A 25,197-nucleotide genomic window follows, 5' to 3' on the forward strand; every position below is an offset into this window, starting at 1 on the left:
GTTTATTTAGTGTCAATATGCCCATGATATACGGCGAACGGGAACAGGCGTTTCTGCGACTGCAACGGGAAATCATTGCCAACTCCAGCGTCGAGTCGATATTTGCCTGGGATCTGACCATGCTAGAGAACGAGACCAAGGGCGTGGATCAGGTATATAGCGGATTGCTGGCTCCGTCCCCGGCATGCTTCGCGCGGTCTGGCGATTTCGTCAGTCTCGGAGGTTCGGCCGGATTCCACATCAACCAATTCGGGTTAAATATTTCCCTACCTGCAACGCCGATAACTCCGCCATTAAGGATGTACCGCGGCCTTTTGAACGTTGGTCACCTGGAAGTGCGCGGGCAGTACGCCTTGTTCCTCCACGAGTCCGGAGACACCAAATATGTTCGAGTTAGCAGCAGCAAAGGAGAAGGCTCCGTCATGACTGAGATGGCGCCGCAGGAGTTGATCCACGTCAAGATTTCTCTGGTGGTGACGGAGCCACCCGTATATATCTACCCCGGGTTTTGGCTGCGCAAGCTCAGCCACGACCCGAGCGCTTGCCACGTCAACCAGCTTGAGAGGGCCTACACAACCGAGCATGACCGGATGAGGTTGCCAGTGGAGGGAGTCGGCACCGTCGGCATTATCCAGCTCAACATCCCTGAGACCGGCCTCCTCGGTGGCCTAACTTGGATCAAGATTGGTTTCGACCCCTATTACCAGCCCATGTGCTGCTTGATACGGCCTTTGGTTGACTACCATGGCAGCGCCAGTTCCAAGCTCATGCGAACGCAGTCCGCGGATCTACTACGAAACCCGCGCGGCTCCGCCGGGAGGCAAGACCATCCCATCTTCGACAAGGGCGGACGATGCCCTCGGGCGAGGCCCTGCCGGGGGTCCTCCCCGGAACATACGTCCACAAGACAGCCGTGGGAGGCTTCGATAGGGGCTTTGATCTCACATACAAGGGATTGCGCTTCGACCTTTCGGTTTCCGCCCAGCGTGTCCCGGACATGGAGCAGAGGGCGCCGGCAGAGGTTTGGGTGCTCGATGTCGTCTGTGAGACAACACCACCCCCGCCACAAGAAGGCTATGACTGGTGCTGTTACAAAGCAGCCCCAATTCGAAACACTAACTAGGCTCATGGAAATCGATGTGCTGATTATTACTGGACGAGGAGCACCTCCAGACCTCGGAGATTGGAATGCTGTATCTGATGTCAGACATAGTTGTAGAGAGATTGGCACACTGAGAAATTGAGCTTGTGTCTGACTGAGCGCCCACTTGCTCTCCGCGTCTTTAGTGGAGCAACTCGACAACCTATTGGCTAGGCTTAGTAAGGTCCCAAGCAGTTGGTAACGAGAACATGAATTTCTCCCTAACTCCGCACCATTCTGTTCTTTCTGAACTTCTCACATTCTCAAGGTTGTTGAAGAAATGAAAGCTAACGGTTAAGAAGTAAATCCCAGCAGCCTTTCAAGGCCAATTTCAATCGAAATATATAGGTCATGGAGGTTCTTCCTGCTGTATTCACGTATCACGTGCTGGCGGGCACGGTCGCCCTCCTTTTGGTTCTTGTAACATGGCGTCGTTACTGGGCCCCAATTAGCCACATCCCTGGACCATTCACTGCATCGTTCACTCGGCTCTGGCACATGCATCGTATATTGAAGGGCGATCAAAACACCGAGCTCATCCGACTGCACGAGAAACATGGTAGCGATTCCCCATTCATCAACCATGGAACCAGAACTCTTCTAACTTGACTTGATAGGTTACTTCGTCAGAATCTCGTTCGATGGAGTCAGTGTCAGCCATCCCGACGCCATCAAGAAGGTCCTGCTTGCGCCTTTAGAAAAGGTCCGTTTACCCCTCTTTCCTAAACACTGGGCCATATCCCATTTAAGTCTTATCACATATCAACATCCTTTAGGGATGTTCGGTACGAAGGGCGAAAGAACTCTATACGAAAGTAATTCGCAGCGTACTCGCATACGGAGCATCGGCTTGGCACAAAGTAGCCGATACCGAAAAGGGGCCGGCCCTTAGCCTTACCATAGTCCAGAACTCCTGCCTCCGGACCGTAACAGGGGCATATAAGGCGACCCCCCAACGCTACTTAGAGACTGAAGCGGCAGTCCCCCCCCCCCCCTCGACCTCTATTTAAATGCGAGGGCAGCTAGCTTCGAGATACGCACGGAGGCTACCGGGAAGCTATAACTCCTACGCGGCGCCTGTATAAAGGCGGCGGAGATTATCAATAAAGAACGTAGCGCAAGGAGGAGGAGATAAAAGAGATCCCAAGGGGCCACCAGCGAAGTCCCTGCGATTCCGTGGCTAAGCGACGCTTAACTAACGTCAGCTAAATAATGGCTAGGCGGTTAAACGGTTAAACAAGCGCTTAAAGAGAAATGGGAATAAAGATGGTTCTACGCTATTACTCCTACGCGAGGCCGCCGCGAACTAGCCGCAGAGTCGTTACTAAACTAAGGAGTATGCCGTCGTTATAATAATATGCTTAAGCATAAAGCATCGGTTTTAATATAAGCACGTATTAAAAGAATAGGATTAAAGTCGTTCCTATTTACTTACCGGGTTTTAAACGTTTCGACGCCGCTATATAACTACGGTAAAGGGCGGGAAATAATTAAATACCTAATTTTATACTATAAAGATTTCGAAAAAAGGTAAGAATAGTTAATAAGATAACTAATACTTAGTTTATTATAAACTCGCCGCGATTTAGCGGCGCTTATTATAAAAAAAAAATAACGAAAATAATCGCAAAGTAGCTCTTACGGACCGGTCGATTATCGCTATATAAGCTGGTAATAAAGATCGGGGGACCACTTAAACCTAAATAATCTCTTTAGGCCCTAAAATAAGGGTTACTAGGCTAATAAGTAAAAACTAGCATAGTAACGTCGAGCACGTGAGGTAGATTTTACGATATAGCAGCGTATATTTTTAGTCCAGCTTCGGCACGGTTTATTACACGAGGAACTAGGTAGATATACCGAAGGCCTTCGGCCTACGGCGTACTATTAATAATAATATCAACATCCTAGGCCCCCTGGCACAAAGCCTTGGCGATACCGGACTACCGATTCCAGAGCGCCATGTCCACCACGGACCCCAAACAAAAGAGGGGGCGATCTAGACGGCTGGCCCCCGGCTACGCTTTATCCAACGTGATCAAATCAGAACTTGCCATTGATAAGACAGTGTCGATGTTTCTTAATTGGTTAAACGCTTATTCTTCTTCCCAAAAGCTAATAAATCTAGGCAGGTTCTTCTCTTAACTAACCTTTAATATACGTCGCCCTTTTTAAAATTTTCTTAGTCATGTCACCTCTAAGCTATATGCGGTCCTGTGTTAACATGTCGACAAGGTTATTGGCGAAGTTACATTTTCACGCAAATTCGGATTCCTAGAGCAGGGCATAGATGTGGGCAATTCTATCAGCAGCTCTCTGGCTCTGAACGCATACATTGCCGTCGCCGCGTTTCTCAGATGGCTGCATGTCGCCCTGCTGGCTAACCCCATCGTGACCTGGCTAGCCATCCTACCCATGGGCCACCTGTTGAACACGACCAAAAAGGCTGTTAGTGAGCGACAACACAGCACAGATGCCCGCTGGGACATCTTGGCCTCTTGGCTCCAGCAGATGCGTCAATACCCCGACCAGATGGACATGAAGACCAACCACACCCAGGTATATATGCATCAACCTCGGGTAATGCGTCGTTGGCCTATATATAAATAAATAACCGAACCTAGGTGCTAGGAGCGCGATTAGGAAACTTGGCGTATATGGCGTTATTAAGCGCTACTATAATCAAATTGCATGATATTGCATCATATGGCTTCTTTATTCGGTCGCCATGATTAATTACTGACGAAGTAGGTGGGAAGGATTATTTTTAAGGTGTTTGCTCACCGATATCGATACGAGCTAGTCCCAATTGTACGTCCCATTTGTACCTAACCTATCTATAACTGCGATTGAGCTCTTTCTCATTTCCTGTTAGTAGCGTTCTTACCGACATTCTTTCCTGATTTCCGTTCTTGCAAGCAGCTCCTCTCTCCAGCAGCTCTTTTCTGTTAGCAGCTCTGTTCTGCCAGCCGCTCTGTTCTGCCAGCCGCTCTGTTCTGTCAGCAGTTCTTTTCTGCTACCAGTTCTTTTCTGCCAGCAGTTCTTTTCTGCCACCAGCTCTGTTCTGCCAGCTCTGTTCTGCTACCAGTTCTTTTCTGCTACCAGTTCTTTTCTGCTACCAGTTCTTTTCTGTCAGCAGTCCTTTTCTGTCAGCAGTTCTCTTCTGCCAGCCCCTCTCATCTGCCACCAGCTCTTTTCTGCTACCAGTTCTTCTCTGCCAGCAGTATTTTTACGGTTCTTTCCTATTTGGTTCCTGCTATCAGCTCGTTCTCCCCAAGCCGGAACCTCTACAAAGCACTACACACACGCCTAGTAGGGTGCGCACCTGGTACAGCCAGCCCGAGTACATTCCACACCACAATGATAACAAATCACATCGTTCGCTACCATTGATGCTCCAGCAAGGTAAGCCCTACAAACGTCGAAAACGACGTCTTATGTCATCCCCATCCCTACTTGTACATTGGACCTATCCCCTGTTCGCCCCCCCCCCCCTCCCTCCAGAGATTCTCCTAATGACAATCCCTCTTGCACCACATGGGTCCTCCGCTTTCTCTCTTCTTTCCTTTCTTCCTAGTTAGCTCACATCGAAAACGGCGTTATCGATGTTCTTCGATATTTTATGTGAGAGACATCGCTTTCGATCTTTCTTCTTGGACCTTCCCACGCGCTTTAACAATCTTATTGCGGGCGTTAAGACTTGCTCCAGCCCCATCTGACTATAAACTTCGTAGGAGTCCTTTGATCTTCACTGCTTACCACCAGTTTATTTCTTGAATTATGTGTACTTACTTTTAATACCACCCTCTAATTTCTTCCATATTTTCATGATGCACAACGGCAATCGTCGGTATATAAGTTGTCCCGATGGCATGCAATGGTATGTTTGTTCCACTAACAAGTTTTCCGGTTGCTGTCTTATCGACCCGTGCGATAAGGAAACTTGTCCGACCACTGCATCGAAGGCAATACTGTAGACTTCCTCGCACTCGTACGTTACTCAGTCCTCGACGAGCACGTCAGTCCAACGACTTCTCCCGACAGCTGAGCCGGACCCTGACAGAACCATAAGCGAGCCGCATCTAGGTAATACCACGGGTTTGCCTGTATTTGCAGCCATTGGTATCGCGCTCGGGGCCTTGTTCATTGGCAAAATACTGGGCATTCTCATTTGGATAATATTCAATAAGTATTTACGAGTTTGTTTAGTACTTAAGCTGGACCTTGCAGCTAGTGGGGCCCGTACGACATTACAAGGTAGGTAGACATAAATAACCCCCTAAATATTATTATTATTAATAGTACGCCATAAGCCGAAGGCCTTCGGTATATCTACTTAATTCCTCGTATAGTAAAAGTTGGATTTCCGGAACCTTCTAGTCACGTGATTACCGCCGGGGACACATCCCCACCAGAGAACTCTCTAGAAGCACTGTACGCGTAATGCCTATTCAGGAACATTCTCTCACTACGTGTATATAGACTACCTTCAGAAGCCAGTATAGCTTCATTTAGTCACTCCTTTCTAGATCAAGAGCTAGCGCCAATATACAGGTTGACACACTGTCCTCCTTTTGCTTCACAGTAGCAATAAATCTTACAATTGGTGAAGGTTATCATGCCGCGGGAACGGATATCTGCCGCTTTCTTTTTGAAGCAGGTGCAAATCTAACAATCCGTGGCAACGAGTTGAAGCCAGCCCCGCTTCTCAGGGCCGCCCAGAGGCGCAACCTTGACATCATGGACTTGATGCTGTCCAAGGGGGCAGACATTGAAGAGGTGGACCGCCAAACAGCCTCATATAGTAAGGGCTACAACGTGCTGTATTACCTAGCCATCCAGCCAAACACAACTAATCGTGCCGACGGAAGCTACAACAAGGCCATCGCAAAGTTAATGGAGAAGTGGCTTCTAGATGCCGGCTCCTGCGACCCACACAAGCGCTCATGCATCCTGGCGCACCATAACGGCACTCACGGCACTCTGTTACACCTGTATGCGAGAGGTCGCATGCCTTGCGCAGTCGATGCCCTGATCCGAGGCGGCGCCGACGTGAACGCGATCACTACAGTAAAACCGCGGCGGGCGCCTTCATTGATGCAGCAGACACCCCTGGACGCATATATCTGGGAGAAGGAACTAAAGAATACGTACGAAACTCCCCCAGAGTACGACACCTATGAGGAAGGTGAATATATTCGTGCAATGGACAATGCAGTGCTTGCGGCTTTGAGGGGGGCGGGTGGGAAGCGTCTGTCGGAACTTGAGGCCGAATCCCACCCGGCAGATGGTTTACGTCGATTACAACTCTGAGTCAGTTTCTTCATGGGCACGGGCGAGGACGGAATCAATGTCCAATGAGTCACAATGCTTGGTTAACAGAGATGGTTGGAATCTGAGAACCTTATTTTGCCATACCTAAGGCGTATAGAACTATCGATAGCGTTCTACACGTGGCCCATCAAAGTTTCTGCACGCTTAGCACGACTTCAACATCTCGCTCAGGACCCATAGCCGCCGCCGACGGCGTGTTCCGGTCGACGCCGGGCATCATCGTGCCCTCGGCGCCGCCGACGAGCTCGAGGTAGAAGCGGCGCAGGGTCTCGGCGACGAAGAGGTAGATCTCGCGCTGCGCGAAGAGGCGGCCGGGGCAGTACGTGTGCCCGCCGCCGAAAGGGGCGTACCCCTTCCGGCGGGCCAGGCTTTTGTCGTCGAGGAAGCGAGCGGGGCGGAACGCGCCGGCGTCCCCGCCGAACAGCTCGCGGTTCAGGTGGAACTGCCGGAAGGTCGCCATCACCTGGTCCCCGACCGAGACGCGCTTGCCGCCCACGGCGCACGCCCGCGTCGCCTTCCGGATCGCCGACGCCGTGTTGTACAGCCACATCGTCTCGTGCCAGATGGCGTCAAGCTGCGGGCAGTCGCACAGTAGCAGGCCCATGTCGGGCTCGGCCGAGGGGCCCTGGGTGAGGTAGGCCGCGTCAATCTCCTCTCGGACCTTTTCCATGTAGGCCGGGTCGTGGGTGAGGTGCGCAAGAATCCAGAAGCCCACCCTGTGGGCATTGTTGTTGATACTGGTGTGCGGCCAAGTCAAGTCAGTCGGCAGGTCGGGTTTCATGATAGCAGCGGTCACCTCAATGTCCCGCCCAATAGAACTCGGTAGTTGACTTAGGCCCAAACGAAGACCATGACAAACGCCGCAATATCGTGCTGATCCACCCCTAGATACCCGAGCTCGCTGGTTATGGTTTTGAATATCCCCTCCATGTCGACACGCTCACGATCGGGAAGTTCCAGATACTTGACCAACGCCTCGATCCCTTTGTTCTTCCCGCGGTGCGATCTGCGGGCAATAAATGGCGGCAGGCGGTAAAATATCTTCCAGCTCTCCGTCTCGAACTCTTGATAATGGTGCAAGAAGTCCGGGGCCAGTTCTAACAGTCCCCGCCCGAAGAAGGTCACCGTACTGCAGTAGGAGACCGTGTACTGACAGAACCGCGCAAGGGACACGGTCTTCGTCGCCGCTGCCTTTGAGCGCGTCTCTTCCGAGGCCGTTAGAACGTAGGTTGCCGACAGGTTGCCCCATGCCAGGGTCTCGCGCAGGCAGCCGTGGTATTTGGCCTGCAGCTTCCACAGGGTGTCGGGCGCGAGGAGGCTCGCGGCGAACCAGTCGCGCTCTAGGTCCATGTAGACCTTGTTGTGCGGGTTTTTCTGAATGAGCAGCGACTTTGCTTGGGCTTCGTCGCCTTACTTATGCCGAACGCCCCCAGCGTCTGATTGTATTCGTTCATGATCAAGGAGCTATCATTATGGATTCATATCTCCTGTATGCAACCTTTTTGCGCCCCTAGCTATTTCCCTGATGATTTATTCGAAGTACCACAAGCATCTCTACGCATTAATATTGAGATACAGGTACTATTTGAAACTACTATGGATATCTCTTATTATAACTGAGGTACTCGCTATTAGCACCTTGATGCTGGCAAACGCTATTCTAACTTTATTCCTACCCCGACTGACGGACGAGAGTCGGGCAACTATATCGATTAAACTTTCCTTGGTCTATTTACTCCCGGTATTCTTGGGAGCAGGTTATCCCCTATTCTACTATGTAGAGCTTAGGGCATTAAAGGCGTTGTTATAGAGGGTTAAGTAGATAATTATATTAATAAAATTAAATATTAATCTGCGCGTTATAGTAAACTAGAAAGTCGTGCTAAGTAAAACGTTAGGAATAATTTCGAAATTATCGTAATAATTAATATTCACGGCTTCGGGTTATTATTTAAGCTAAAGCACCCCTTCACGGGCCACCTCGTTACGAGCCACTGCGTTTTACCTTACGAACGCATTTTTTTATTATATATTTTAATTAAAAAACTTTTTAATTTAATTATTACTTTTTATTTTTTGAAGTTATTATTACTTTTATTTTTTTCGCTTATTTTTATTCTTTATAATAATATTTTCGTTTAATATTTAAAAGCGTGTATAAACTACCGTGCGTAATATAAAGCTCGGAGTAGTTACTCGCGAATCCGCTTATAAATAGTTAGCTTTTTAATTATATATTTAACGCCGTCTCGCCGGTATACTTATTAGAAATAAGTTTAATAAAGACTAGTAAATTTTATTACTATTTTTAAAAAACGAATTAATATATTAAGCCGTTAATTAAGCTAGGTTAAGCTTCGCGTTAACGCTAGTTAAGTTTAAGTTTATAGCTTAGCGGATATTAAACGCCTCCGGGGCCTCTTATATTTTAAAATAACGATAGTATACTCGTTTTTTAATTAAAACTAAGTCCGTTAAAATCGTAAGGTCGAAAATAATTAATTATAGCTGGGTTAATAAAGCTATAATAATAAATATTAACGTTTTTTTTAATAAACTTAATACTTTAAAGCTGGTTAATATCCTTTTTAAACGCTTTTATAATATTATCGAAATAAGTATCGGTTAAGGCGTTAGCGGTGACTATTAAGTAATTACCGAAGCTATTAATTATTTAGTTTTAAAGAAAGACGTCGAAAAAAGGGAATAAATTATTACCCTAGAGTGGATAGGTGTGACAACCCGACCTAACCATGCGGCTAGGACCCCACCCGCCGGGACGGAACTACTATACCCCGACTAAGCTACGACGTTATAACTATTAACCGTATTACTAATTATATTAATATAAACTCCCTTATATTATAGAAGCGCGTATATATAATTACGAGGGCACCTTAAATAGCGAAGGGATGGACCCGACTTAAAAAAGTAGCTAGAAAGGAATTACGTAACGAGGAGCGACGAGATTATAACGCCTTTAAGTAAGAAAAAGATCACCGTGATCTAAGGGATAGATCACCGTGAGCTAATAACAGGATCACCGTGATCCAAAAGATAGATCACCGTAAGCTAGCAATAAGATCATTATAAGCTAATAACGGATCATCGTAAATTAATAAGCGATTTAACGGATTAATAAAAAAAGGATTAAATATATAACGATAAATATTTTTTATATATTTTATATAAATAATTTTTATTTTAATAATTAATTTAAATATTAATTTTAATTTATTAATAAAATGAATAATTTTAATAAAATTATTACGAATACCTCTAAATTTATATACTTTAATTACTTTCGTTTTTATTAATTATTACTTATTATATTAATAAAAGCGACTTTTATCGCACGTTTAAATACTCTCTCGTATTATTAATATAAACCTTAATACGTTTTATTCAGTTTTTTTTAAAACTTAAATAGCGTTCGTTATATTTTAATTACTTTTATTCTTACGAATTATTACTTAAACCTTTAAATAATAGTACTATAAGAACTATATTTATACCTAGCCTTAATAACACTATCCGATAAAAAAAGACTCTTATCGCCACCCTTAACACCTCCTAACAGGACCTTGTTATAAACGTTAATAATAATGATAATAATAACGAACCTATATAATAAGCGCTAATTAAATAAAAAAGCGCTAATTATTAATATTATTACGTTAAACTCGAGAAAGAGCGTAACGAGCTCTTAGTTAAGGACACCTTAAAATAAATATTTTATAATATCGATAAGCTATACGAAAAAGTGCGCCTCTTTTATATAATTATTAATATTATTTAAACCCTTATTATATTAAAAAAAGGTATAAAGATTAATATATTAATACTTTTTAATAAAATAAACGGAAACTTCTAAAACTTTTTTATTTAAATTAAAGCCTATTAACGATTTTATAAAAAGATATTTTAAAACTTTACCTAACGAGTTATTTATACTACCTCGTTTTTTAAAAATAAAGTACTCGCTTAATTCGAACCTTACTTAAACAAAGTTATAAAAAATAATTAATAAGTTAAACTATACCGTATAAAGGTATAATATATTTTCGAAAATTATAACGGTTTTAAATAAGCTTTTAAATCATTTTTTTAAAACCTCGATAAAAAGCGGCAGGCGGAGAGGGAACTTAAAACCTTTAAGTAAAAAGGATTAACCGTTTTTTATATAACCGAGTTCCAATATATTATAACTCGATTAAACTATACCGAAGCTATAAAAATTATAATATATTACCGAGAATTAAAAGATAATATTAAAAACAAACTTAGCCGGCTCGACGCCCCTAATAACTTCTTCTCGTATATAAAACTTATTATTAAGATCGATACCCGTATATATAAGCGACGCCGCGAAAAATAAGGCAAACTTTAATAATAAACTAATTAAACTTAAACTAACACGAGGTAACTATATTAATATAATTATATACCGCCTAAAAATATTACAACGTATAGCTATTATAATAAGCCTATAAACCTCGACATTATTAAATATAATAAATAAAATAAAAAATTACGCGATATTTATTATAATTATTAAAAACTAAGATATTACGCTTAAAAATATTAAATATTAAAAAATGATTTTTAACGAGTTTTAAAAAAATAATATATTAACGTTATTAAAATAAAAAACGCCTTTATAATAATTATTAAAAATAATAACGTTATTATTAAATACGGCAGTTTATTCTAAATAACTTATTATAATAATAGGTATACCTCTTATTTAATAAATAAAAAAAATCTAAACGTTGATCCTAAATAAACGACGCGTATACCTATTAGTATAAAAAAACCCACGGTATTTACAATAATACTATTTAAAAAAACGAGATTAAAAAGAGTGTTTCGAGGATTAATACCTTAAATACGCTTAGGAAAAATTACGAACCTATAAACGTTTAAAAAAAACGCTTAATATTTTTAAGACGTATAAATATATACTTAATAAAAAAACCCCTTTATTATATTAAAGAATTTATAAAGCGTTTATAAATTATTACGAACTTAATAAATTTTCGAATTATTAAAAAAACCCGAATTTTAAATATTAAAAATAATATTTTATACGGGGAAAAGTATAGAAACACTTTTATTAATATATTAAAAAATACTTTATAAAAAACGAAAAGAACGATAACAACGATACAAAGATCGATCGTAAAAAATTATTACTTACTTATAGGAGTAATATCCGGGAAATAAACGCCGCCTATTATAAAAAGATAATGATAAGCGGACTAAAATAGGTCCCTATATTAAATAATAAATAATCGAGCTATTTATAAATATATTATATTAATATTAAATATAAAAAGAGTTTATATTAAAGCGTTACTTAATAGCGAAATATAAAGAAATTATATTTTATTATAAATTATTAATTACTTTAAATTCGAATAATAATAAAAAACGCCCTATACCGATTTAAAACCGTCGATAAAGGACTTATAACTTATAACGATAAAAAAGTACGGAAAAAAATCGCGAACCTTTTAATTAATATTAAAAAACGTTATAAATAAATCACATGTAATATTACAAACGTCGCAAGATATAATATAATTTTAAAAATACCTTAATTACAGGTAAATAATTTTAAAATTAATTAAAAAATAAGCTAATTTTAATAAAATATATTAAAAAAGGTTTAATTAATAAATAACGGTTTAAAAAACGACCCTTTAATAAATTTAAAGTATTTAAAATATATATTATTATTAAAAAACTTAAATTAAACGTTATAATAACTATATTAAAAAAGTACCGGTAATTCGAAGCTTTTTTTAATAAAAAATTAAAAATAAGTTTACCGCTTTATATACGGTAAAATTATAAAATACCTTTTAAAAATAAAAAAGAACCCCTATTTATACCTATATATAAACTTAACCAGGAGCACGAACAAGCCCTAAAGGAGTACATCACGGAAAATCTCAAGAAAAGAGTTATCCTACCATCCATATCATTAGCAGGCTTCCCCATCCTCTTCGTTCCAAAAAAAAGCAAGGATAAGAAACCTAAATAGTATATATATATTAATTATTAAAAGCTTAACGAAATCACTATTAAAAACCGGTACCCCTTATTTATAATTAGTAATTTATAAAATAAATTACTATACGTTAAAATCTTTATAATATTCAACCTTTTTAATATATATAACCTAATCCGAATTAAGAAAAAAAAAAAATAAAAAACCGCGTTCCGAACTAAGTATAACTATTTCGAATATTAAGCTATACCGTTTAATTTAATTAATATATTAACTAACTTTTAATCTATAATTAATTATATTTTATAAAAATACCTCGATAAATTCGTTATAATATACCTCGACGACATCCTTATCTATTTCGAAAACGACGAGTAGCACCGAGAGCATATAAAGCTAATATTTTAAAAGCTACAAAATACTAACCTACTAATTAATTTAAAAAAGAGCGAATTTTATTAACGATCCGTCACCTTCGTAAAATATATAATATCCCCGGGCGAAATCTGAATAAAACCTTCGAAAATTTTAGTAATTAAAGAGTAACCTACGCCTATAAACGCTATAAAAGTTAAATTTTTCTTAAAACTAACTAATTATTACTAGATTTTCGTTCCCGGATTTAACAGGATAGCGATACCTTTAACGAACCTAATAAAAAAGGACGAATTATTTTAATAAATAGAAAAAAAAGATAAAGCCTTCTATAATATTAAAAAACGAATCCTTAACAAATTAATACTTCGCGTAATAAACCCGTTTAAACCTTTTAAAATCGAAACCGACGTATTAAACTACGCGATTAAAGGATAACTTAATTAATAAAATAATAACGGAAAATCACACCTAATCGCATTCTTTTTAAAAAAACTTAATAAACTAGAGCTTAATTATTAAATTTATAATAAAGAGTTAATAGCTATTATTAAAGCTTATAAAAAATAGAAACATTATTTTAACGAAATAAAAGAACTAATTAAAGTTTATACCGATTATAAAAACTTTATAATATTTATTATTATTAAAGAGTTAAATAAACGATAAATATAATAGTTTAAATTCCTTTCGGGATTTAACTTCACTATTATTTACTAAAAGAATAGCGAGAACGGTCGCGCCGACGCGTTAAGTCGACAACCGGATTATTAAGAAAAAATCCCGCCCGAAACGCAAATAATTCTTACCTACGATTAAAACGGTAACCTCGTATTTTTAAAATAATTAAACGTTACGAACTATATTTAATATAACGATAAATAAATTACTAAGTTCTAATAATTTAGCTAAAACTTCGACCTCGCGAATTATTTTAAAGATTACTTCGAAAACTATAACGGCCTCACCTTTTAATAAAATAAGATTTATATCCTTAAATAATATCGCGAAGACTTTATTAAAAAATTTTACGAACACCCTATATACAAACATTAAAAAATATTTAAAACCTAGAAAAGGATTATTAAATAATTCGATTATAAAAACCTTAAGCTAATTATAACTAAGGTAATTAATAAATATAACCTCTATAATAAAACAAAAGCTACCCGACACCGGCCGTATAGAGAGCTATAGCTAATCCTACTACTAGACAGAGTATAAAAAACTATTACACTTAATTTCGTTATTAAGCTACCCCTATTAAAAGAACCCCTAACTAAAATCGATTACGACAACATCCTAATAATTACGAATAAATTTATAAAATATACCTACTTTCTACCGTATAAAGAATCTAACGGTACTAACAACCTAGCATATACGTTCCTCCGAACAATCGTTAGCTAGCACGGGCTGCCTAAAACAATTATTTCCGATAAAAATAAATTATTTACTACTAAATTCTAAAAGTTACTTATAACATAACTTAAAATCAAGTATAAACTATCCACGGCTTACCACCCCTAAACGAATAAATAAACCGAGCGGATAAATTAAACTCTAAAATAATATTTACGTTACTATATTAATTATAAATAAAATAATTAAATATAATTATTACTTATAACTTAATTTATTTATAATAGCGTAAATAACGAAGCTACGGGTATCTTATTATTTTAAATAAATTACGAGTACGACCTAGAAATTATGAAAAAACTTTTAAAAAAAGAATTAATACTAATCGCGACTATATAAATTAAAAAATTAAAAGAACTCTAAATTATACTATAATAAAACCTTACTTTCTTCTAATAATAAATAAAAAGATACGCCGATTAAACAAGATTAAAAAGATTAACCTTTAAAAAAAGAAAAAAAGTCTACCTCTTATAATAAAATATTAAAATAAAATAATTAAGCGATAAATTAAATTTTAAAAGAATAAAATTATTTAAAATCGTAAAAACTATTTTAAAAACTAATTATTAATTATTACTATTTAAAATAATACGGATACACCTTATATTTAATATTTTATTACTCGAACCAACTGCTAAAAAAACCTTAATCGATACATAACTAAAGGTTAAAACGGATTAATACGAATACGAAATTAATAAAATTATTAATAAAAAAAAATTAAAGCTTTTAATACCTCGTCTAATAAAAAGGTTACCTATTAAAAAATAATATTTAAAAATTTAAAAAACACTTAATAAACGCCGCGAAAGAACTTTAAAAGTTTAAAAAGAGACCTCCTCTACAAGAACTAACGGGCTAGCCTTAAAGAAATCGGTTAAACTAAGGGACGATTAATTAATATTCCCGGAAATATCTAAAGAACGCAGGTTATTAAAAACGAAGCTCTCTTAATCGCTAATCGAGGAGGAAATACCGTCCTCCTTATCCAGCTCCTATATCTCCCGACGAAACGCCTCCGAACGCTTTTCTATCACAACCTTTTTTATACAATAAAAGTAGGCTAAATAACCTAAGGCGGTAGATAGCTACGTTTATAAAAAAAATAAAGCCTTTTTTACGTCCGACTCCTCCGCTTCTAACTTTTTTTATTAAGTAGTTAGCTTTATTAAAGCCGATATAATAAAAGTGCTATTATATGAGCGACCGATCCGAATATACTCCGAATAACGAAACGACTTCTCGTTTATACAATAAACTAAGTTCTAACGAAAATAATAATTATAAAATATACTAATTAAGTTATCCGTAAATTTTATATTAATAATAAAAGCTAAACGTATAATAGTTTTTTTAAACCGAGATTTTTTAATATAATTAATTATAATAAATAAATATTATAATAAAAAAGTAATAAAAAAAAAGAACCTATTATAACCTAATAATATAAGTAGTTAAAGTATTTATAAAATCGATATTTTAAAAATAAAATAATTAAAAAAAGGAGGATAATATAATAACCCGACCTAATTATACGGCTAAAACCCCACCCGCCAGGACGGAATTACTATACCCCGACCAGTTTATAACGTTATAATTATTAACCGTATTATTAATTATATTAATATAAACTCCCCTATATTATAAAAACGCGTATATATAATTATAAGGGCACCTTAAATAGTAAAGGGATAGACCCGACCCGGGAAAATAACTAGAAAGGAATTACGTAACGAGGAGCGACGAAATCATAACGCCCCTAAATAAAAAAAGATCACCGTGATCTAAAGGATAGATTACCGTGAGCTAGTAATAGGATCACCGTGATTTAAAAAAAAGATCACCGTGAGCTAGTAATAAAATTATTATAAATTAATAACGGATTATCGTAAACTAATAGGCGATCTAACGGATTAATAAAAAAAGGATTAAATATATAACGATAAACGTTTTTTATATATTTTATATAAATATTCTTTATTTTAATAATTAATTTAAATATTAATCTTAATTTATTAATAAAATAAATGGCTTTAATAAAATTATTATAAATACCTTTAAATTTATATACCTTAATATAACGAACGCTATCTAAGTTTTAAAAAAAACCTAGTAAGACGTACTAAGGTTTATATTAGTAATATAAGAGAGTATCCGAACGTGCGATAAAAGTCGCTTTTATCGATATAATGGGTAATAACTTATAGGAACGAAAATAATTAAGGTACGTAAATTTAGGGGTATTTATAATAGTTTTATTAAGTTTATTTATTTTATTAATAAATTAAAATTAATATTTAAATTAATTATTAAAATAAAAAGTATTTATATAAAATATATAAAGAATATTTATTATTATATATTTAATCTTTTTTTATTAATTTATTAAAACGTTCGCTAGCTTATAATAATCCCGTTATTAGCTTACGGTAATCTATCCCTTAGATTATAGTGATTTATTTTAGTGGCTTATTTAGGGGCGTTGTGATCCCGTCGCTCCTAGCTTATTTATTAGAGCGGTGGTTTAGTCGCTTCTTGTCCCGTAGCTTTTTCTTAGTTGCTTTCCCGGGTTAGGTCTATTCTTTTACTATTTAGGATATTTTCGTAATTATGTTTACGCGTTTTTATAATATAAGAGAGTTTATATTAATATAGCTAGTAGTACGGTTAGTAATTATAATATTATAACCTGGTCGGGGTATAATAGTTCTGTTCCGGCGGGTAGGGTTTTAGCCGTATAATTAGGTTAGGTTATAATACTATCCTCTTTTTTTTAACCGCTTTATCTTTAAAGTATCGATTTTATAAATATCTTAATTATTTATATTATTAAGTTATAGTAGGTTTTTTTTCTTTATTATTTTTTATTATAATATTTATTTATTACAATTAGTCGTATTAAAAAATCTCGGTTTAAAAAAACTATCGCGCGTTTAGCTTTTACCGCTAACGTGGAATCCACGGTTAACTTAATTAGTATACTTTATACTCGTTATTTTCGTTAGAACTTAGCTTATTATATAAACGAGAAATCGTTTCGTTATTCGGAATATATTCGGGTTAATTATTCTTATAATAATACCTTTATTATATCGGCTTTGACGAAGTTAGCTACTTAATAAAAAAAGCTGGAGGCGGAAAAGTTAGATGTAAAAGAGATTTTATTCCTTTTATAGATATAGTTATTTACCGCCTTAGGTTGTTTAGCCCGTTTTCGTTGTATAAAAAAGGTTGTAGTGGAAAAGCGTTCGGAGGCGTTTTATTAAAGAATATAGGAGTTAAACGAGGAAGATAATATTTCTTTCTCGATTATTAATTAAAAGAACTTTATTTTTAATAACCTATATTCTTTAGGTGTTTTTAAAGATATTAATTGGTCGTTTCTTGGTTTAATAGGTTTCCTCGAGCCTAGGCCGTCGATCTCCGCGGGGGAAGCTCCTCTTTAAACTTTTAAAGTTTCTTCGCGGCGTTTGCTAGGTGTTTCTTAGGTTTTTAGGTGTTATTTTTTAATAGATAGCTTTTTTATTAAACGAGGTATTAAAAGCTTTATCTTTTTTTTTTATTAATAATTTTACCGATTTCGTACTCGTATTAATTTATTTCGACTTCTAGTTATATATCGATTAAGGTTTTTTCGGCCGCTGGCTCGAGTAACGAAATATAAAATATAGGGTGTATCTATATTGTTTTAAATAATAATAATTAATAGTTAGTTTTTAAAATAATTTCTACGATTTTAAATAGTTCGATCTTTTTAAAATTTAATTTATTACTTGGTCGTTTAGTTTTAATATTTCGTCGTAAGAGGTAGACTTTTTCTCTTTTTTTAAAGGTTGGTCCTTTTAACTTTATTTAGTCGGCGTATCCTTTTATTTATTATTAAAAGAAGGTAAGGTCTTATTATAGCGTAATTTAGAATTTTTTTAGTTTTTTAATTTAAATAGTCGCGATTAGTATTAGCTCTTTTTTTATTAATTTTCGAATAATTTTTAAATTATATCCGTAATTTATTCGAAATAGTAATATATGTGTAGCTTCGTTATCCGCGTTATTATAAGCGAATTAAGTTATTAGTAATAATTGTATTTAATTATTTTGTTTATAATTAATATAGTAGCGTAGGTACTGCTTTAGGGTTTAGTTTATTCGTTCGGTTTATCCGTTCGTTTGAGGGTGGTAAGCTGTGGACAGCTTGTGTTTAACGCCGAGTTGTGCCATTAGGGATTTCTTGGATGAAGTCTTCGCGGTACTGCTCAGGGATATGGATCTTGTCTCGGTAAAAGGCGAGACCGTCATGGTTTTCGAAGTGATCCCTAGGGTAATTCACGGGGTCGAGGTTTTAGCTAAATTATCGGAACTTAGTAACCTATTCGTTATTATATTAGACATGGTTTGTAACGTTTAGTTATTTTGAAGGTGCGAGGTTACCGTCTTGGTTATAGGTGAGGATTGTTTACGTCTTGGGCGGAACCTCTTTTTATAGTCCGGTCGTCGGCTTAACGTATCGGCGCGACCGTTCTCGTTACCCTTCCGGTAGATAATAGTGAGGTTAAATCTTAAAAGGAATTTAAACTATTATATTTATTATTTATTTAATTCTTTAATAATAATAAATATTATAAGGTTTTTATAATCGGTATAAATTTTAATTAGTTTTATTATTTTATTAAAACAATATTTTTATTTTTTATAAGTTTTAATAATAATTATTAATTCTTTATTATAAATTTAGTAATTTAATTCTAGTTTATTAAGTTTTTTTAAAAAAAAATACGATAAGGTGCGACTTTCCGTTATTATTTCGTTAATTTAATTACTTTCTAATTATATAGTTTAATACGTCGGTTTTAATTTTAAAGGGTTTGGACAGGTCTATTATGTAAAGTATTAGTTTATTAAAAATTCGTTCTTTAATATTATAAAAGGCCTCGTTTTTTTTTCCGTTTATTAAAATAGTTCGTTTTTTTTATTAAGTTTATTAAAGGTGTTATTATTTTATTAAATCCGGGGATAAAAATCCGGTAATAATTAATTAATTTTAAAAAAGATTTAATTTTTATAGCGCTTATAAGCGTAAGGTATTCTCTAATTATTAAGATTTTTAAAGGTTTTATTCGGATTTCGCCCGGGGATATTATATATTTTACGAAGGTGACGGATCGTTAATAGAATTCGCTTTTTTTTAAGTTAATTATTAGGTTAATATTTTATAGCTTTTAAAATATTAGTTTTATATATTTTCGGTATTATTTATTATTTTCGGAATAAATAAGGATGTTATTAAGGTATATTATAATAAATTTATCGAGGTATTTTTATAAAATATAGTTAATTATAATTTAAAAACTAGTTAATATATTAATTAAATTAAACGGTATAGCTTAATATTCGAAATAGTTATATTTAATCCGGAACGCGGTTTTCTACTCCTTTTCTTTTTTAATTCGGATTAAGTTATATATATTAAAAAGGTCGAGTATTATAAAGATTTTAATGTATAATAATTTATTTTATAAATCGCTAATTAAAGGTAAGGGGTATCGGTTTTTAATAATAATTTCGTTAAGCTTTTAATAATTAATATATATACGCTATTTAGGTTTCCCGTCCTTGCTCTTTTTTAGGACGAAGAGGATAGGGAAGCCTGCTGGTAATATAAATAGTCGGATAACTCTTTTTTCGAGATTTTCCGTAATATATTTTTTTAAGGCTTGTTCATATTTCTAATTAAGTTTATATATAGGTATAAATAGGGTTTTTTTTTTATTTTTAAGGGGTATTTTATGATTTTATTATGTATAAAACGGTAAGCTTATTTTTAATTTTTTATTAAAAAGTGTTTCGAATTATCGGTACTTTTTTAATATAATTATTATAATGTTCGGCTTAGGCTTTTTAATAATAATATATGTTTTAAAGATTTTAAGTTTATTAGCGGGTTATTTTTTAAACCGTTATTTATTAACTAAACCTTTTTTTAATATATTTTATTAAAGTTAGTTTATTTTTTAATTAATTTTAAGATTATTTACCCGTAATTAGGGTATTTTTAAAATTATATTGTATTTTACGACGTCCGTAATGTTATACGTGATTTGTTTATAGCGTTTTTTAATATTAATTAGAAAGTTCGCGATTTTTTTTTGTACTTTTTTATTGTTATAAATTATAAGTTCTTTATTAACGGTTTTAAATCGGTATAGGGCGTTTTTTTATTATTATTTGAATTTAAAGTAGTTAACGATTCGTAATAAAATATAGTTTCTTTATATTTCGTTATTAAGTAACGCTTTAATATAGACTTTTTTTACGTTTAGTATTAATATAATATACTGATGGATAGCTCGATTATTTATTGTTTAGTATAAGGACCTGTTTGAATCCGCTTATTATCGTTTTTTTATAATAAGCGGCGTTTATTTTTCGAACGTTATATCTATAGGTTATTAACGATATTTTATGATCGATCCTCGTATTATCGCCGTTATTCTTTCCGTTCTTTATAAGGCGTTTTTTAATATATTAATAGGGGTATTTTTATACTTTTCTTTATGCGAAGTATTATCCTTAATATTTAAGGTTCGGGTTTTTTTAATAATTCGAAGGTTTATTAGGTTCGCGGTAATTTATAAACGCTTTATAAGTTTTTTAATATAGTAAAGAGGTTCTTTTATTAGGTATATATTTATACGTTTTAAAAGTATTAAGCGTTTTTTTTTCAAACGTTTATAAGCTCGCGATTTTTTTAAGCGTATTTAAGGTATTAATTCTCGAAATACTTTTTTTAATTTCGTTTTTTTAAATAATATTATTATAATTATTATAAGTTTTTTTATATTAATAAGTATACGCGTCGTCCGTTTAGGATCGATGTTCGGATTTTTTTAATAATATAATCCGGGTATAGTTACGTAATAGGTCGTTTATCGATTTTTTAAAAGAATTATTCGTATTCGAGCTTCTTCACGAGGTGTTCTGTATAAACGTTATATATATATGAAATTTATAAAAATATAAAGTGTTTTTTATAAGTAGGGGAGATTTATAAGTTATTCTTTATTACGTAGTTATTATAAATTTTTTAATTAAAACCGGCCGTAATAAATATTTAGTATAAATATTTTAAATCGGGGTAAAAAATATTAGGGATAGTTAATTACTCGTTAATTTTAAGGTTTTTAAATTTAATAATCTCGTTTATTAATTCGTTTATTAATATATTTATTAGATATTCGTGGTTTATTAATTATTTTAATTAGTTTATAATATTATTTATTAAATTATTATTTTTGTTATAAGGAAGGGGTTACTCCTTTCGTATTATCGCGACGCTTCGGTTATAATCCTTCCCGTCTTTCGAGGCTTTAAAGAATTATTCGGTACCTTTTTTATTTATTAAGTAAGAGGTATATTTATTATTATAATATGTTATTTAAGATAAGTTATTATATTTAATAATAACGTTATTATTTTTAATAATTATTATAAGGGTATTTTTTATTTTTTTAAAATTCGTCGGAAGTTTCTTTTTAGTGCTCGATATTTTTAAGCGTAATATTTTAGTTTTTAATAATTATAATAAGTATTACGTAATTTTTTATTTTATTTATTATATTTAATAGCGTCGAAATTTATAAGTTTATTATAATAATTATATACCGTAATATTTTTAAACGGTATATAATTATATTAATATAATCGCCCCGTATTAGTTTAGGTTTAATTAGTTTATCGCTAAGGTCCGCTTTACTTTTCGCGGCGTTATTTGTATATATAAGTATTGATTTTAATAATAAGTTTTATATACGAGAAAAAATTATTAGGAGCGTTAAACCGGCTAAGTTTATTTTTAACGTTATTTTTTAATCTTTAATAGTATATTATAATTTTCGTAATTTCGGTATAATTTAATCGAGTTATAATACGCTAGAACTCGGCTGTATAAAAGGCGGTTAATCTTTTTTATTTAAAGGTTTTAAGCTCCTTTTCCGCCTGTCGCTTTTCGTCGGGGTTTTAGAAAAGCGATTTAAAGGCTTGTTCGAAGCCGTCGTAACTTTCGAAAATATATTATACCTCCGTGCGGTATAACTTAATTTATTAGTCGTTTTTTACGAGTTTGTTTAAATAGGGTTCGAACTAAACGAATACCTTATTTTTAAAGAACGAGGCGGCGTGGATAACTCACTGGGTGGCGTTTTAGAACGTTTTTTCGTAAAACCGTTAATAAGTTTTAATTTAAATAAAAAAGCTTCGAAGGTTTTTATTTATTCCGTTAAAAAGGGGTTAATGTATTAATCTTTATACTTTTTTTTAATATAATAAAGGTTTAAATAATATTAATAACTATACGAAAGAGACGTATTTTTTCGCGTAACTTATTAATATTATAAGATATTTATTTTAAAATACTTTTAATTAAGAGCTCGTTACGCTCCTTTTCGAGCTTAACGTAATAATATTAATAATTGGCGCTCTCTTATTCGAATTTTTTAATTCGTTTAACTAACACTTATTATATAGGCTCGTTATTATTATCGTCGCTATCGACGTCTATAGCAGGGTCTCGTTAGGAGGTACTAGGGGTAGCGATAGGAGTTTTTCTTTATCGGATAGTGTTATTAAGGCTAGGTATAAATATAATTCTTATAATATTATTATTTAAAGGTTTAAATAATAACTTATAAAAATAAAAGTAATTAAAATATAATAAACGTTATTTAAATTTTAAAAGAAACTTAATAAGATATATTAAGGTTTATATTAATAATATAAAAAAGTATTTAAATATATAATAAAAGTCGCTTTTATTAATATAATAAGTAATAATTTATAAAAATAAAAATAATTAAAATATATAAGCTTAAAGGTATTTATAATAATTTTATTAAAATAAAAAATATTTATATAAAATATATAAGGAACGTCTGTTATTATATATTTAATCTCTTCCTTTATTAATCCGTTAAAATATCTATTAGTTTACGGTAATCCCGTTATTAGCTTACGGTGATTTATTCTTTAAATCACGGTAATCTATTCTAATAGCTTACTTAGGAGCGTCGTGATCCCGTCGTTCCTAGCTTACTTATTAGAGCGGTAATCTAGTCGCTCCTCGTCTCGTAGCTCCTTCCTAACTGCTTTCCCGGGTCGGGTCTATCCTTTCGCTATTTAGGATATCCTCGTAATTATATTTACGCGCTTTTATAATATAAGAGAGTTTATATTAATATAGTTAATAGTACGGTCGGTAGTTATAACGTCGTAGCCTGGTCGGGGTATAATAGTTCCGTTCCGGCGGGTGGGGTTTTAGCCGCATGGTTAGGTCGGGTTATAACACTTAATTACTTTCGTTCTTACTAGCTATTACTTATTATATTAATAAAAACGACTTCTATCGCACGTTTAGATACCCTCTCCTATTATTAATATAAACCTTAATACGTCTTACTAGGTTTCTTTTAAAACCTAGATTGCGTTCGTTATAATAGGCTGGAATAGGGTACCCCTCCCGCCGCTAGTTATTTTTAAAGGGGCCGACGTTTAAAGCTAGTGGTTTTTAAACTAAGACGGCTATCTTTAAGATAACTGGCGGTTTAAAGCGTCGCTTAAAGGGTGGACCACTAATGTTATAGCTTTAAATTAAATTTAAAATATTTTTATCTTTTATATACGGTCTCGTTATAATAATAAATAAATCGTTTTAATTTATAATAACTATAAATTATATATAAACGATAGTTTTATATAGCTTTATTTTTTAAATAAAATATAGTTAATTTTTTATAAGTTATATTATAATTATATCGTATAGGTTTTAAATATAAGAGTTTTCGGTTTATTAAAAAGAAAGTTAAGGATTATTTTAAAAAAAATACCCGAATACGGTTTTTAAATTAAAACTTATAAAAATAAATATATTAAAAGTATATTATTAAGTTAAAATTAATATATTAATTTTTTTATAATTAAAAACGTTTAAAAAACGGTTAAGATTTATTCGCGGGATTATTTAAAGCCTTTATTATTAAAATACGTTATTTTAAAAGATATAAAAGTTATTCGAGTACGTTTAAAATAATTAAAAATAATTAAAAAATAATTAATACCCGATTTCCTCGTCGAATTATTTTTAATAATTAAGAATTATAAAATAATAGTTAGAAATTAGTTACTACGAACCTTATTTTTAAAATACTTTCTTAACGGCTCTTTATTACAAAAGTTAATAAGGCCTTAAATTAAAGCGTTAATAGAATCGCGTATCTTAAAGCTTAGGTCGATTATTTTTAAACTAAAATTAATAAGAAAACTACGAGAGTATATTAAAAGGTAAGAATTGTACCGAAATAACGATTTATTCGTATAGTTAATATACGCCGGGCTAAGCGGAGGCTAAAGGGTAGGGTCGTATACGAGGACGAAGCTAGCGACGTCGAAGTGCTAAGAGGGCCTCGTAACGCTATAGAAGCTATAGAAGATAATAGCACGGAGGCGGAGGATTATATTATTATTAATAATAACGAAAGATAGTATATTTATATTAATTCTAGCTATAGAAATAGCTTTAATTATAAGGGTAAAGGTAGCTTAATAAAGTGGCCCGTAAGGGGGTGGCCCGTGAGGGGGTGCTTTAGCTTATTCCTTTATAGTGAATAAATTTCACAGCCATAGAAAATGTGTTTTAGCTGGTCTCTAGGTGGCGTACTATTATAAGTCGGATGTTTTCGTAGCATAACGCTTTCGAGCGACTACGATCAGTAGTTTTACGGGCTAAGATATTATCGAGCAGCTAAAACTCGTTTAATACATAGTTATTATCTTTATTTAAGCTAGTTAAGCATTTAGAGGTAAATAGATCTTTTTAAAATCTATTCGATGGCTTAAATATCTCGTTATTTACGAGCTT

At 33.8% G+C, this 25,197-nt stretch overlaps 5 protein-coding genes across 5 annotated transcripts; 3 read left to right on the forward strand and 2 right to left on the reverse strand.

The window, feature by feature from the left end:
• Positions 1-17: 17 nt before the first annotated feature.
• On the forward strand, positions 18-1,123 carry PG994_012807 (Vegetative incompatibility protein HET-E-1; the record flags this gene model as incomplete). The annotated part of the gene is made up of 3 exons (XM_066864216.1): positions 18-253; positions 299-880; positions 931-1,123. The coding sequence occupies 3 exons, from the start codon at positions 18-20 to the stop codon at positions 1,121-1,123; spliced, it is 1,011 nt and encodes a 336-aa protein (XP_066709177.1).
• Positions 1,124-1,492: 369 nt separating this feature from the next.
• On the forward strand, positions 1,493-3,784 carry PG994_012808 (cytochrome P450; the record flags this gene model as incomplete). Its single annotated transcript, XM_066864217.1, has 5 exons — positions 1,493-1,700; positions 1,759-2,001; positions 3,069-3,208; positions 3,377-3,700; positions 3,773-3,784. 5 exons carry the CDS (start codon positions 1,493-1,495, stop codon positions 3,782-3,784), a joined length of 927 nt encoding a protein of 308 aa, XP_066709178.1.
• A 2,097-nt stretch (positions 3,785-5,881) lies between these two features.
• PG994_012809 (uncharacterized protein) lies at positions 5,882-6,454 on the forward strand (the record flags this gene model as incomplete). Its single annotated transcript, XM_066864218.1, has 1 exon — positions 5,882-6,454. One exon carries the CDS (start codon positions 5,882-5,884, stop codon positions 6,452-6,454), a length of 573 nt encoding a protein of 190 aa, XP_066709179.1.
• A 148-nt stretch (positions 6,455-6,602) lies between these two features.
• PG994_012810 (uncharacterized protein) lies at positions 6,603-7,256 on the reverse strand (the record flags this gene model as incomplete). The annotated part of the gene is made up of 1 exon (XM_066864219.1): positions 6,603-7,256. One exon carries the CDS (start codon positions 7,254-7,256, stop codon positions 6,603-6,605), a length of 654 nt encoding a protein of 217 aa, XP_066709180.1.
• Positions 7,257-7,306: 50 nt separating this feature from the next.
• On the reverse strand, positions 7,307-7,825 carry PG994_012811 (cytochrome P450; the record flags this gene model as incomplete). Its single annotated transcript, XM_066864220.1, has 1 exon — positions 7,307-7,825. One exon carries the CDS (start codon positions 7,823-7,825, stop codon positions 7,307-7,309), a length of 519 nt encoding a protein of 172 aa, XP_066709181.1.
• Between the last annotated feature and the right edge of the window lie 17,372 nt (positions 7,826-25,197).

The sequence above is a fragment of the Apiospora phragmitis genome (assembly GCF_038363925.1).
Source record: "Apiospora phragmitis strain CBS 135458 chromosome Unknown utg000011l:1.0-3236445.0:1.0-3240683.0, whole genome shotgun sequence".
NCBI lineage: Eukaryota > Fungi > Ascomycota > Sordariomycetes > Amphisphaeriales > Apiosporaceae > Apiospora > Apiospora phragmitis.